General features: G+C 42.6%; 1 protein-coding gene across 1 annotated transcript in view; it reads right to left on the bottom strand.

Moving 5' to 3' along the window:
* Positions 1 to 14366, bottom strand: part of LOC110154460 (xylosyltransferase 1-like) — a 46330-nt gene that overhangs the window by 1583 nt on the left and 30381 nt on the right. The window contains exons 6-10 of the mRNA XM_055152667.1: positions 12203 to 12419; positions 10181 to 10357; positions 7821 to 8098; positions 1943 to 2138; positions 691 to 1027 (exon numbers count right to left, since the gene is read on the bottom strand). Of these exons, the coding sequence (XP_055008642.1) occupies positions 691 to 1027; positions 1943 to 2138; positions 7821 to 8098; positions 10181 to 10357; positions 12203 to 12419 (1205 nt within the window). The remainder of the gene's footprint in view (positions 1 to 690; positions 1028 to 1942; positions 2139 to 7820; positions 8099 to 10180; positions 10358 to 12202; positions 12420 to 14366) is intronic.

Here is a 14366-nt window from a genome sequence, read left to right as displayed (position 1 = left end):
AATAAAGATGTAGTATGGCGGCACAGTAGCAGGTTCAACTCCTGAGATGAGCACTCCACTTTCTCACATCAACACAAAACGTGCACAGTCCTCCAGCTCAGCTCGTCCTCACCGTGACATGGGTCCCTGGGTGCAGTAGTGTTTTGACCCATCCCTAAACAAGCATCTGTTAAACCCACAGACTGTATAAAGAAGCAGACAGAGAGTGTGACGTCACCCAAAGCTTTGAGCTCCAGTCAAATGAAGCTCATGAGGCCGGCAGTTATGGGGGGAATTTGGAGTCAAGTTTCATATTAGAAATTTATTTATGAACAAACTAGAGAAATAAAAACACTATGATCGTGTAGAGCGGGTTAATACAAACATTTTAAGATCAACTGACAAGGCTCAGTAAATGAGGACTAAAACAGGACCAAACCAGGACCAGGACTAATCAGGACCAAACCAGGACTAAACCAGGACCAAACCAGAATTAAAACAGGACCAAACCAGGACTAAACCAGGACTAAACCAAGACTAAACCAAGACTAAACCAGGACCAAACCAGGACCAAACCAGGACTAAACCAGGACTAAACCAGGACTAAACCAGGACTAAACCAGGACTAAACCAAGACTAAACCAAGACTAAACCAGGACCAAACCACGACCAGGACCAGATCAGTGTGCATACAGTCCTATCCTCTCTCACCTCTCTGGATGGGCTGCTGTCTATGGAACTCCAGTGGGGACACGATGAAGCGCGTTTGACCCAGTGGGCTCCAGTGGTGCAGCACCCGGAGCGTCCACACTCCCGGCCTGAGGGGGGCGGTGAGGGGCGGGCGGTAGTGCGTGACCTCTGACCCGGCGTCCACCAGGATGTCGTAGGTGGCGGCGATGACGTTGGTGGGGTCGATCCAAACGACGGTGGCCGTGAGGTTGGACTGAGAGCGGCTCCAGCGCTGCACGGCGACAGGCTCGTCCTCTGGACCAATCACAGAGCCCCAGTTTCTGAAGAGACGCTCCTTTGGATCCCAGTCTGTGCCCACCTGAGCCACAGGGACACAGGGACACATGGACACAGGGACGACACGGACACACGGACACAGGGACACAGGGACACAGGGACACAGGGACACACGGACACACGGACACACGGACGCAAGGACACAGGGACACAGGGACACAGGGACACAGGCACACAGGGACACAGGGACACAAGGACACAAGGACACGGGTTAGTCTCCAGCAGCAGCAGCAGTAGTAGTACCTGTATGTGCTGGAGTCTGTTGATGTTAGGTGCAGGGTTGGGGATGGTGTATTAGTAGTAGTAGTAGTAGTAGTAGTAGTACCTGTATGTGCTGGAGTCTGTTGACGTTAGGTGCAGGGTTGGGGATGGTGTAGTAGTAGTAGTAGTAGTAGTAGTAGTAGTAGTAGTAGTAGTAGTAGTAGTACCTGTATGTACTGGAGTCTGTTGATGTTAGGTGCAGGGTTGGGGATGGTGTATTAGTAGTAGTAGTAGTAGTAGTAGTAGTAGTAGAAGTAGTAGTACCTGTATGTGCTGGAGTCTGTTGACGTTAGGTGCAGGGTTGGGGATGGTGTAGTAGTAGTAGTAGTAGTAGTAGTAGTAGTAGTAGTAGTAGTAGTAGTAGTAGTAGTAGTAGTAGTAGTAGTACCTGTATGTGCTGGAGTCTGTTGACGTTAGGTGCAGGGTTGGGGACGGTGTATTAGTAGTAGTAGTAGTAGTAGTAGTAGTAGTAGTAGTAGTACCTGTATGTGCTGCAGTCTGTTGACGTTAGGTGCAGGGTTGGGGACGGTGTAGTAGTAGTAGTAGTACCTGTATGTGCTGCAGTCTGTTGACGTTAGGTGCAGGGTTGGGGACGGTGTAGTAGTAGTAGTAGTAGTAGTAGTAGTAGTAGTAGTAGTAGTAGTAGTAGTAGTAGTAGTAGTAGTAGTAGTAGTACCTGTATGTGCTGCAGTCTGTTGACGTTGGGTGCAGGGTTGGGAACGGTGTAGTGGTCCTTGGATGACACCCAGGTCTCCAGAGTCTCTGTTTGGGCCGAGCCTCGGTTCAGGGCCTGGGTCCGGACCAGATAGCCCTGGAACTGATCGGACAGGAAGTACAGGTGCACAGACACGGGGTGGTTCACTGACGCGTACCTGCAAAACAGGAAGTTACAATATGTGGAATTATTTTATTTATATACACGTTTAGTCGATTTCAACCCTAGTCTAGTCCTGGTTGCATGCTCTTGCTATAGCACTGCGTTAAGAGTTCTTTAGTCCTAGTACTTGGTTGAGTCCTGGTTGAGTCTTGTTTCAGTCCTGTTTCAGTCTTCGTTTAGTCCTGCTTTATTTCTGCTTTAGACACGGTTTAGTCCTGTTTTAGTTTCACTTTAGTCCTGTTTTAGACCTGGTTTAGTCCTGCTTTAGTCCTGTTTTAGACCTGGTTTCGTCCTGGTTTAGTCCTGTTTTAGTCCTGCTTTAGACCTGTTTTAGACCTGTTTTAGTCCTGGTTTTAGTCCTGTTTTGGTCTTGCTTTATTCCTGTTTTAGCCCTGTTTTAGATCTGGTTTTAGCCTTGCCTTAGTCCTGTTTTACTTCTGATTCTAGTCCTGCCTTAGTCCTGTTTTAGTCCTGTTTTGGTTCTGGTTTTAGTCTTGCCTTAGTCCTGTTTTAGTTCTGGTTTTAGTCTTGCCTTAGTCCTGTTTTAGTCCTGTTTTAGTTCTGGTTTTAGTCTCGCCTTAGTCCTGGTTAAATTCTGCCTAAACCACAAACTGCAGGTCTCGACTCAAACATAGCAGTGGTTTCAGACACAGGGCACTTTCTGTTGCCCTGAGCGTTGACTGTCAGGCTCCACTTAAATATTCCCTTCATCTCAGCAGAGACCAGAATCCTGTGGAGGAGTGGGGCTGGAGATTTTCAAATACAAGCTGCACAGGGTTCTGGTTATAAGCTGAGGTGGTAGAGTTGCCAAAAACTGTAAGCGTAATATTACTTCAAAATAATATCACTCAAGTACTATGGAAGTACAAAGTAATGGTCCAAGAATTATTCAAGTCAGAGTAAAAAAACTTAAAGGTGCAATATGTATCTTCAAAGGTATATGGTTGGCTACTTCCTTGTTTCTATGGAGATGTTATTTCTTTGCATGAAATGTTCCACAGTATGGCATTAAATTGATCTGCCTAGCATGTATTCAATGATAGCTCAAAATACCTTGAAAAACATGAAATCTTACTAAATTCAGGCTTATCTCTGCATAGATCTGACCAGTAACTTGTCTGCATTGAGATGACCAAAATTATGTTCATACTGTAGAACATTCAAGGCAAAGTAATTACGTTCTCCATGACCCTCCATCAGAAAAGTTACGCAGTACACCTTTACTGTAACTGTGGGGACGTAACGTAATCCGAGTTATAATTTAAAGTGAATATAATCTGAACAACAAAACACTAAATAATGCATAAAATCTGGTATTTTCAACAGGATAGATGCAAAAATAAGGACAAAAAAAAACAAACAAAAAAACTACATTATATCTGAAGGAGCAGTGCAAGAGCAAAAGTTCAAATCATTCCATACTGTCAACAGGCTTGGTTTAGTTCTGGTTTAGTCCTGGTTCAGCCCGTTTCACAAGGACTGCTACTTCTAAAACTGGTTCAAACCAGGATTCTGCAAGTTCACAGTCCTTGTGGTTTACCCCGTTTCAGTCCGTGTTTGGTCCTGGCTTAGTAATGGTTTAATCCTGGTTTAGTCCTGCTTCAGTCCTACCCTGGTTTGGTCCTGTTTCAGTCCTGATTTAATCCTGGTTCAGTCCTGGTTCGGCCCTGGTTCGGCCCTGGTTCGGCCCTGGTTCGGCCCTGGTTCGGCCCTGGTTCGGCCCTGGTTCGGCCCTGGTTCGGCCCTGGTTCGGCCATGGTTCGGCCATGGTTCGGCCATGGTTCGGCCCTGGTTCGGTCCTGGTTCGGTCCTGTTTCGGTCCTGGTTCGGTCCTGGTTCGGTCCTGGTACAGTCCTGGTACAGTCCTGGTCCAGTCCTGGTCCAGTCCTGGTCCAGTCCTGGTCCAGCCCTGTTTTAGTCCTGGTCCAGTCCTGGTCCAGTCCTGGTTCACTCCTGGTTCACTCCTGGTCCAATAATGTTTGAGTCCTGTTTGAGTCCTGTTTGAGTCCTGTTTGAGTCCTGCTCAGTCCTGGCTCAGTCCTGGCTCAGTCCTGGCTCAGTCCTGGCTCAGTCCTGGTTTAGTCCTGGTTTAGTCCTGGTTTAGTCCTGGTTTAGTCCTGGTCCAGTCCTGTTTGAGTCCTGGTTTAGTCCTGGTTTAATCCTGGTTTAGTCCTGGTTTAGTCCTGGTTTAGTCCTGGTTTAGTCCTGGTTTAGTCCTGGTCCAGTCCTGGTCCAGTCCTGTTTGAGTCCTGTTTGAGTCCTGGTTCAGTCCTGGTTTGGCCCTCACATTTACATTAACACTGAAGCTCTGGTTGTACACAGAGGAACACACTGCTCCTTTTAAACTCCTCCATAAAAGTGCCCCTGCCTCAGCCTCACCAGCCCCCATCTGCTGCCCTCCACAAGCGCTTCCTTGTCCCACGGCGCTCGTACCCACCCACCCACGTGCACCCGACACCCACCCACAACCCCGCACCCCTCCCCAAACCCCACCCACGCCCCCACCCCACCCCAGCTGGAAAAACCCTGTCTCCGCAGCACTGAGCCCGGATTGTGCCCGGGACAAGAAGGCCTTATCTGTATATTTGATTTGGACAGAAAACTTTGACAAACAGCCGGAGGAGGAGGGAGACACGGGGGAGGAGACGGGTGAATCAGGATGTACTCGTAAAGTCCACGGAAATAAACAGTCACATAATGAGAATAATTATTATTAGTCTGGGTTCAGTTTTAGTTTAGTCCTGCTTTTGGTTTAGTCCTAGTTTAGTCCTAGTTTAGTCTCGGTTTAATCCTCCTGGTACAGTACTCCTTTAGTCCTATCTCAGTCCAGGTTTAGTCCAGGTTTACTCCAGGGTTAGTCCTGGTTTAGTCCTGGTTAGGTCCTGGTTTAGTCCTGTTTAGTCCTGATTTAAGACACCTAATATAGTACTCCTTTAGCCCCAGTTTAGTCCTAGTTTATTCCTGCTTTAGTCCTGTTTCAGTCCAGCTTCAGTCCTGATTTAGTCCTGATTTAGTCCTGCTTCAGTTGTACTTCAGTCCTGCCTTTGTCCAACTTTTGTCCTACTTTTGTCCTACTTTAGTTCTACTTTAGTTCTACTTTTGTCCTGCTTTTGTCCGGCTTTTGTCCGGCTTTTGTCCTGCTTTTGTCCTGCTTGTGTCCTACTTTTGTCCTGCTTCAGTGCTGCTTCAGTCCTGCTTCAGTTCTACTTCAGTCCTGCTTTTGTCCTGCTTTAGTCCTGCTTTTGTTCTGCTTCAGTCCTGCTTTTGTCCTGCTTTAGTCCTGCTTTTGTCCTGCTTTTGTCCTACTTCAGTCCTGCTTTTGTCCTACTTTTGTCCTGCTTTAGTTCTGTTTCAATCCTACTTCAGTCCTGCTTTAGTCCTGCTTTTGTCCTACTTCAGTCCTATTTCAGTCCTACTTCAGTCCTATTTCAGTCCTGCTTTCATCCTACTTCAGTCCTGCTTTTGTCCTACTTCAGTCCTGCTTTAGTCCTGTTTCAATCCTGCTTCAGTCCTAGTTTTGTCCTACTTCAGTCCTGCTTTAGTCCTGTTTCAATCCTGCTTCAGTCCTACTTTTGTCCTGCTTTTGTTCTACTTCAGTCCAGTTTCAGGGTTGCTTTTGTCCTACTTTTGTCCTACTTTTGTCCTGCATCAGTCCTACTTTTGTCCTGCTTCAGTCCTGCTTGAGTCCTGATTTAGTTCTGCTTCAGTCCTACTTTTGTCCTGCTTCAGTCCTGTTTCAGTCCTGTTTCAGTCCTGCTTCAGTCCTGCTTCAGTCCTGCTTCAGTCCTGCTTCAGTCCTGCTTCAGTCGTGCTTTATCTGTGTCATTGTTGTCTAATCTGGACCTGTCCCACACCACATTCGTGCAAAAACAGTGCAGTTATTATAAAAACAGAACAGTTCTATCTGAAATAAAAACAGTATTTTATCTGAATGAAAACACTGGAGCTCACTGACCTCATTATGTTGGAACTGTCTGATTCATTCTCCACAGAGCAGCAGGTGAGGCCGGACATTAGGAGTTTATATTCACCAGCTCGGCTCCAAATTATACTACGGGCCCCAGAGCATCAAGTAAACTACATTTTATAGCTCTATAGTGTTATCCTGTCCATTCTATTACAGGCTTATTCAGTTCATTACAAACATACTGTACACTGAAATAGGCCAACACACATTTTGAAACATTCTGAAAAACAGGAGAGCCATTTTACCTCACATTAAAATAATTGAATTATTTTTCCGAATTTCCTACCTTTTATATTCAGTTATTATAATAAGTATTCTCTTGTAACAAAAAATTGAAATACGCTAGTACTGAAGCTATGCAAAATCAAATAACTCAATATGCAAAAATCTAATCAATCAATCAAATCTAATCAATAGTTAATAAAAAACATTTCTGATGGAGTGTGAAGATATTGTGAAAATGATTATAGTTGTCAGACAAATCCCCTCAAAAAACAAGACAGCATTTGTTTTCAAAATAGAAGTTAGCCTTAAAGGAACAGTTCAGAATTTTGGACATAGTGAGCCAGAGTACTGTAGACGTGTGGAGACACTTTTTGAAATAATCCATCCAGTCCTTGTATTTGGAGAGGTTGTTGGTGCTAGGCTAGTGCATGTCAATGGCCACTGTTAGCTTGCCACTAAAAACAGTCTTACCCACCCCACAAAAAATACAAGGACTGGATGGATTATTTCAAAAAGTGTCTCCACATATTTACAGTACCCTGGCTCACTAGGAAATGAGACCCTATGTCCAAAATTCCAAACTGTTCCTTTAACTACAATCCTGCATCTTTAGCTACCTGAATTTGCACAGATTTTTTTAATATGCTCTGTCCCTTTAATATATAAATACTAGGAGTGTAACTCAGCTGGAGGTGGTGAAGGAAACCAGAGAAAATCCAACTAAAACACATGGGACAATGAAAGACTGAATGACGTCTCAGACCACCTCCTCAGTGTGGAGACCTATACTTGTTCTGTTCTAACTACACTAACAACGACGCCAACTACAGTCAAACCAGGTCTGTGTCTGAGACGGTAGTTTTCAGATTGTACAGTGTGAGTGTGTGACATTTGATTCATTGTAATTCTTAACATACAATGTCTGCAAAGTCAGGACATATTATGCCCTATTTGTCCATTGGTTTGGCCTTTGCTTTGGCGTCACAATCCTGGCAAAATTGAAACGCAGAGATTTCTGAGAGTTAAGAGAAGACCTCGTAAACAGAATTCATTCAGTGTCAGTGAAGCAAATTATTGTTTTGATGGGACTGGGAACAACAACTCTGGCTCCATTTCACTATCTATTGAAAAAAGCGTTGCCCATCTCTCTGTAACTGTTGCTGTCAGGCTCAGATTTTTGGTCTTTAAATGCTCGTAGTAACCCGTTCTACATAATCCTGGGGTTTTTATTTCACCATTTTATAAATCAAGATATGAACATTAATAACAATCCAATGAGATGCGGGCGCTACCTACAACAGCCTTGCTCCGGACGGGCTCTTTGGTTGCTATGACGCAAAGAACTCTGCTCCAAATCATCAGCAGGCCTTGATGAGCTTCATTTGACTGGACTGAACACTATGGTTGACATCGCACTCACTTCACATGTTTATATTATACATATATACAGTCCCACGTACAGATTGTGCACATTGATCCACTCACCTGCAGCTGTGGTCGTGTGGTCTCCCCTGCAGTGACTGTGCAGCCCTGGTCATGCCCATGCGCGTGAAGGCGTGGAAGTGAGTGAGGGCGGAGTCAGAGAGGCCGCTCGCTCCGTCGGTCTCCTGCTCGTACAGACTCTCCCAGTACGAGTGAAGGCCCCGGGTCCCCACAGGTAAGGGCCCAAACAGGTACGCGTCCAGCTGGTTTATCACCTCCTGACTCACGCTCGCCTCAAACTTACGAGCGAAGAACGCTGGACGGGAGGATTGCTGGGGAGACTGCACCAAGACAGAACACAAATATAGTAAAGGTTACGTACAGTTAGAAAAGGGAGATCTGACAAAAAATAATAATATTGCAACTGTTGTTCTGGAATTTTGTCAAATCAAAACCCCCAAAACTGAGTGAATGTAAGTTAATCTTCCACATAAGGTTATAAGGTTATATTTGTAGTCCGTCTTCTGGTCTAGGGTTTGAAATGCTCAGTTTCACCTTATGAAATCATTAGGTGGTAATGCAAAAAATGCTGTTCTGCTATTGTTCCACATACATTTTTGTTTCATATTAAAAAACAATGCTACAATAACAACAAATTGCTTAAAAATATGATTAATGCATGCGTAAAACCTTTTATCAACAATACAAATCAATGCATTTAAGTTTTCATTATAATAGACTTTACTAAATTTGGTCAAAAATGGTATTTGCTCTTTAAATTCTCATTCTTGTTACATTCCAAATGCCCTAATGAAACTTTGGGTCACACAGAGACTCAGTGACGTCAAAGGAGGCATGTCCCTGCTCTGTGGGGCAGGAAACCCCAACATAATTAGCAGTGCAGAGGCTGACGGAGTTATTCTGAGCGTCACTTTTGTAGAACTGAAACACCAAACCCGCGGTTCAGACCACAGGTCACATGATCACCTAGCGGGCACCAGAAAACCACTATAATGTCCACGCATGGTAATCCCTCTACCGGCCACACGGGGCATCCACACAACTCTGATTTAAGCTCAGTCTGACCTGATCTCACCCACAATTCTGAGAAAGTCTGTCCATGAGTTTCAGAATCATGAAAAACGAGGACCATGTCCATAGCAATGAACAGTTTAAAACTAAAACTTCTGAATGGGAGTGTCCTCTGTATATAAACACATGTAATAAAAACATAACAGAAAGTTAAAACACACAAAAAGAGAAGAATATGCAAATGCACTTCCTCTGCTTACTCATGTTTTAACCATTCTTTTTACAGTAAATTCAGAGCATCCTAATTATTCATTATGAAGAATTTATAAGCATTTTTCACAACTCTCAAAGACCTGTGCAGGCTTTGCCATTATGGTAATGCTCATAACAACTAGCATGCCAATAGTGCATTTCCTGATTCTCTGATGATAAAATGCTTTATAATCAGATGCAGACAGTACACAGTGGACTTATTTTGACTTCAAGAGGTACTTACACATTATATCTGCTCTGGGGAAAGACATATTTTACTCAAACATATGGCAAAAATCATGTAGAGGTTCAAGTGATTTAATGGTACCAGTAGGCAGACCTGTTTCTCACCCAGTTCTTTTTCACTGTAAATGTGGCAGTTTTTGTGAATCGCCCAGTGTGCGCCGTAGCCCTACATTATGATAATGATAAGCCAGCGCAGGTCTAAAAATACAAGAGTACAGCTGTTTCCGGGCCGACCACAGAGAGGGAAAAACTATACCGCTAATTTGTGAATTCTGGGTTATTCCTGTTTGCCCCGCCCCCCCAAACCTGAGGCCCCCACGCGTCTCTGACACTGTGATTACTGTACAAATCACAGCACTTATTTAAAGTCCACATTACTATAAAAAGGATTCTTCTTTCAGTACTGTACGTGTATTTTGGGAGGGACAAAAAAGTAAATAAGGTCATAATGGAGGAGAGGTAAAGATAGATCAAATGACATACTGACACTTTGCAGCTGATCAACATTCACTGGCGGAGTGAAGCTAACAGGAGGGACTGCTCTGTCTGAAGCTGTGTTACTCAGGTTTAACTTATCTGAGTTTATTTTATTTAACACAATCTGACCAGATCTGATTTAGCTGAAACTACAACAGGTGAGCTGATTTTGTGCTCCTCAAATAACACTACAAATCCTTCACAGTTTCAGTGAGTCACTCTTGACGTTTTGTTGGACTGATCACAGACTCCAGAAAATGTGCTGTTTTAATCCATTTTGCTTTACTTCTTACATTTTCAGAAGCTCTATAAACTTATTTCAGTGTGTGCCCTGGTAACTGCTGAACATTCTGTCCTAGACATACATGCAGAACCCTGCAGGAGTGATGTCGCTGCAGTCTCAGTAGCGCCCTCACCTGGAAGCGCGGCATGTCGCTGGGTTTGAAGTCGTTGGGGGAGCAGCCGCACCAGTCCACGATGTGTTTGTACTGACACTTACAGCCCAACTTCCTGTTCCAGTTTGTCACGCGCAGGTTATTATCCACCATCGTCTGACAGAGGGCGCTGTTCTCCAAAACCGTGTGGAAAAATGACTGCACATGACAGAGGACAGAATTAGAGATGGTAAAAGAATTATGAGAAAGATTTTTATTTCAAAATTATAAAACATGTCTCTAATACTCTAATACTAAACCTAAAATGTTTCTCTCTGAGCTGAATGGTCACTTGAGCTGCAGAGGCTGCACTAGCAGCCTCTGCAGCTCAAGGAGAGTATACTGGAGGTTCTGAGCTTCACATGAGACATGTTCTGTCCATATACTGAGAATGAGACAAACTTGGATGTTTCTCTATCTGCAGGTTAAAGGGCCCATCTCATGTAAAATAACTTCACGTTGTATCTTCTGCACATAAACAAGCACAGTTTGGGTTTTGGAACATCCATTACACAATATTTCAGAAATCTTACTGATTTCTTGGAGGCGTCACAGACCAGGAACTATGAAAGTCCGACTATTGCTCCTCCCCCCGCCCGTCCTGAGAAAGCACAGGCTCTGCCCTCCAAACGTGACGTACGCGACGAGTGAGCCGCCCTTCCTCCGCCCATCTCAGCTCAAGCACCGCGTCCACATCAGCTGAACATTACTGATTGGTAAAGTATTAATAAACACTAGTAAATAAACTGCACTAGTAAACGCTAGTAAATAAATGTTTACATCGCAGTGCAGAACAATGAGCTTATGCTGTCGCTTTTGTTTAGGTGTTCATGTGGGAATTGTCAGCCGATGCAGGGTGGAGGCAGGGTGGAGACGGTGGAGCGTCATAGGTGTATCGTTGTAGCAGCTTTAGTTCTTTGTCACGTGGGAGGGTGGCAGAAATACGCTGCAATTTGTTTAAAAAAAACACCAAATCAATATAAAAACCACTTGGGCAACATATACAAGGCCCACACGTCACTCTTAGGTCGATAGGTAGAAGGTAGAAAGCTCTGAAAAGTTGATTTTGCATGAGATGGGCTCTTTAAGGCTTTGACAGCACAGGTTCAGTTATGATTGTGGAACCTTTTTTCAAAAGAGTAAGAGCGCAGACTCCATACACCTCCTTTAACATCTGCTTCTTGATCCTTTTAATAGTACTGAGCCATAAAAGACATTACAAAAGCAAATACCTGACGATCCACAATAATTAGCAAAACACAGGCTGGATAATAGCATCATTACAGAACCCTGCGTCTGTCAGCACAAAACATGTAAACACTAAACTACGCTAATGAAGAAGGAATTTATATGTAGTCTTAAGTGATCTGTCACACTTTAAAGGTGTGCTATCACTTTGGGGTCTGGTGTCCATGGAGATGTTCTTGTCTTGTCTATAAACGTTCCACAGTACAGCATCAGCAGTCTTTTTCAAGGTATTTTTGAGCAGTAAAAACACCTGTAATGAGATCAACTCTAAATAGATATGTTAAATGCCATACTGTGGAACATTCAGCCAAAGCATCATCATCTCCATGGGCTATGACCCTGCAGAAAAGTTACATAGTGTTCCTTTAAGACATTATATATCAGTATTATATATAAAAAATTATACTTTTCCAGTATATTCCAGTATATGGTAAACAGATCGAGGATTTTATCATGAAATAGAGCTCAACTGGTCGAGAAATTTGACCTCTAACCCAAAGGTTGCTAGATTCATACTTTCTACTGATAAAATAGCAAGTATTGAACGCCGACTCCTCATATGGGTCAACCTCAGTAACACCCTGAGTGAGTGACTGAGTGAGTGACAGCTTTCAGAGGAGGCAGACTTTAGTTACCTCTTCAACGCAATAAAAAGAGAGAGGTTTAAATGCACAACTTGGGATAAAAATAGTTTCAGTTAAGACAAAAATAACTGTAAACGAATCTATCTTAAAACATGATTAGCGTGTGGTGTACCTCGGCGGGCAGGAGGGTGTAGTCGTAGAAGCGCTTCATGTTTGTGACCAGAGCGTCTTCGGAGTTCACCACGTAATCCACAAAGCGTCTGTTTAAAAGGAACCAGTCAGAGCCACCGTCCACCGCGATGCCTTCTGGGATTTTACGGTCGCCCAAACGCCACATGTGGGTGTCACACTCGAAGAACAGCCGATCCAGGCCCTGCTTGCGAATGAAACTGAAAAAACGAAAATACATCACAAACCTGTTGGCGCAAAGGGCCCAAAGGAGAAGGTCTAATCTACAATTATAATCCATCTCATAAACTGACCCAGAGGAGTGTACTACTTCCTCATCCCTCTTGTCATCTGTCACTGGCATTAGAGATGGGCTGATATGGATTTTCTTCTTTTTTTTGAGCAAATATCAATATCAGATATTTGCTGGTACTGATATTTAACTTTTCAAATCCGTAGTAACGCTGTCACAGATGTCACGATCACAAATTAACTTTTATTTTTTGTAAAACTAATAACAAAATGTATTTATTTAGATATTAAATAATGTGTTAAATGTTTGTGTAACATACAACGCTCTTCTGTTTCCATTTTGACTGAGTTTTCTGTTCAAAAAAGGCATACAAATATCAATATTAACCGATACTGATACTGAAACCTTCCTAATAATCACAAAATCTGATAATCTAAAGCAGCTGATAAGAGACATGCCACAGTAGTAAGCTCATACCTCTGACAAAGGAGGAAGTTTTCTGCTTATCAGAAGAATTGATTTATTATTGTGTGTTCGTGTAACCACAACCAGTGTCTGCCAGTCACAGCCTTATTCTGTAATGTCTGTGTACTTTACCCCTTCAAATAAAGTACAGTGTGGTGGATACCTCTGCCACCACTCCATAGTGTCAGTATTATTTAATTTTCATTATTATTTACATTAAGTTAATTACATTACACATAACTGAATTCCTTTATTTAGACGTATGTTCTAATTTGAGTGCACACATTTTAGTTAATATAAGTCTAATTGACTTACACTTGTTCTTTTTGTTTTTTGAGCACTGGACGGAGGACCCTGGGAGAGACCATCAGGACTCAGCAAAGGGGGGAGCACTATTTAGTTTTTTTTTACTAAGTTAGTTTGTTTAGTTTGTGTTAAGGTCACATTATTATCACTTATTATTTTCTGTGTTATAATTCTTTGCTTTTTTGTTACTTTGATTAAGTCATTGGTTTAGTAAGTTAATTTGTGTAATTCCTCCCTCTTGTGTTTAGCTTTAGTTGGTCCTTAGGTATTTAAACACTCCTGTTCCTTTGTCTGGTTGGGTTAGTTTTGTTCTGTTCAGTTTGATTTTGAGTTACCCCAGTTGGGCCCACCTTTTTTTGTTAATAATTTGCCTAATTTGAACCTTTGTTAAATTATATCTTTTTTGACTTTATTAAATTTAAACTTATTTTTATACCTTGTCTTCAGTGTTGGGGAGTAACACATTACATGTACCGGAGTTACGTAATCAGAGTACAAATTATGAGTAACTGTATTCAGTTACAGTTTTCAGTTATTGTTTTCGGTAATTCCACTCATTGCTGGAAACTAAACCAGGACTAAACCAGGTCTAAACTAGATCTAAACTAGATCTAAACTAGATCTAAACCAGGTCTAAAACAGGACTAAACCAGGACTAAACCAGGATTAAAACCAGGTCTAAACCAGGTCTAAACTAGATCTAAACCAGGTCTAAACCAGGGCTAAAACCATGTCTAAACAATGTCTAAAAAGAGACTAAACCAGGAATAAACCAGGACTAAAACAGGATTTAACAGGACTAAAACAGGCTGCGTGGACGTGTCTCTTCTTCTATCAATAATATTTTTAATTTGGTTCTGTAAAGTCTGGGCTTTTTATTTTCTTTTAGCAGACAAAACATCTTAGGTTACGATATTCTAGTCTTTGCTTCTCAACAGCAAATCAAGTAATCCAAAGTATTCAGATTACATTACTCACTTTAAGTAATTTAATGGATTATGTTACAAACTACATTTTGGGGTATGTAATCTGTAATCTGTAAGGGAATACATTTTAAAAGTCACCTTCCCAACACTGCTTGTCTTTGCCTTTGTTTGATCCACTACATACAGTAATACCTTTCCCTCTCCACCTGGGCTGTCCA

Source organism: Boleophthalmus pectinirostris, unplaced genomic scaffold (assembly GCF_026225935.1).
Source record: "Boleophthalmus pectinirostris isolate CB_2022bp ecotype Guang Dong unplaced genomic scaffold, ASM2622593v1 HiC_scaffold_17, whole genome shotgun sequence".
Taxonomy (NCBI): Eukaryota; Metazoa; Chordata; class Actinopteri; order Gobiiformes; family Gobiidae; genus Boleophthalmus; species Boleophthalmus pectinirostris.
Note: the sequence above shows the minus strand (reverse complement) of the source record. Positions and strands in the feature narration are given on the sequence as shown.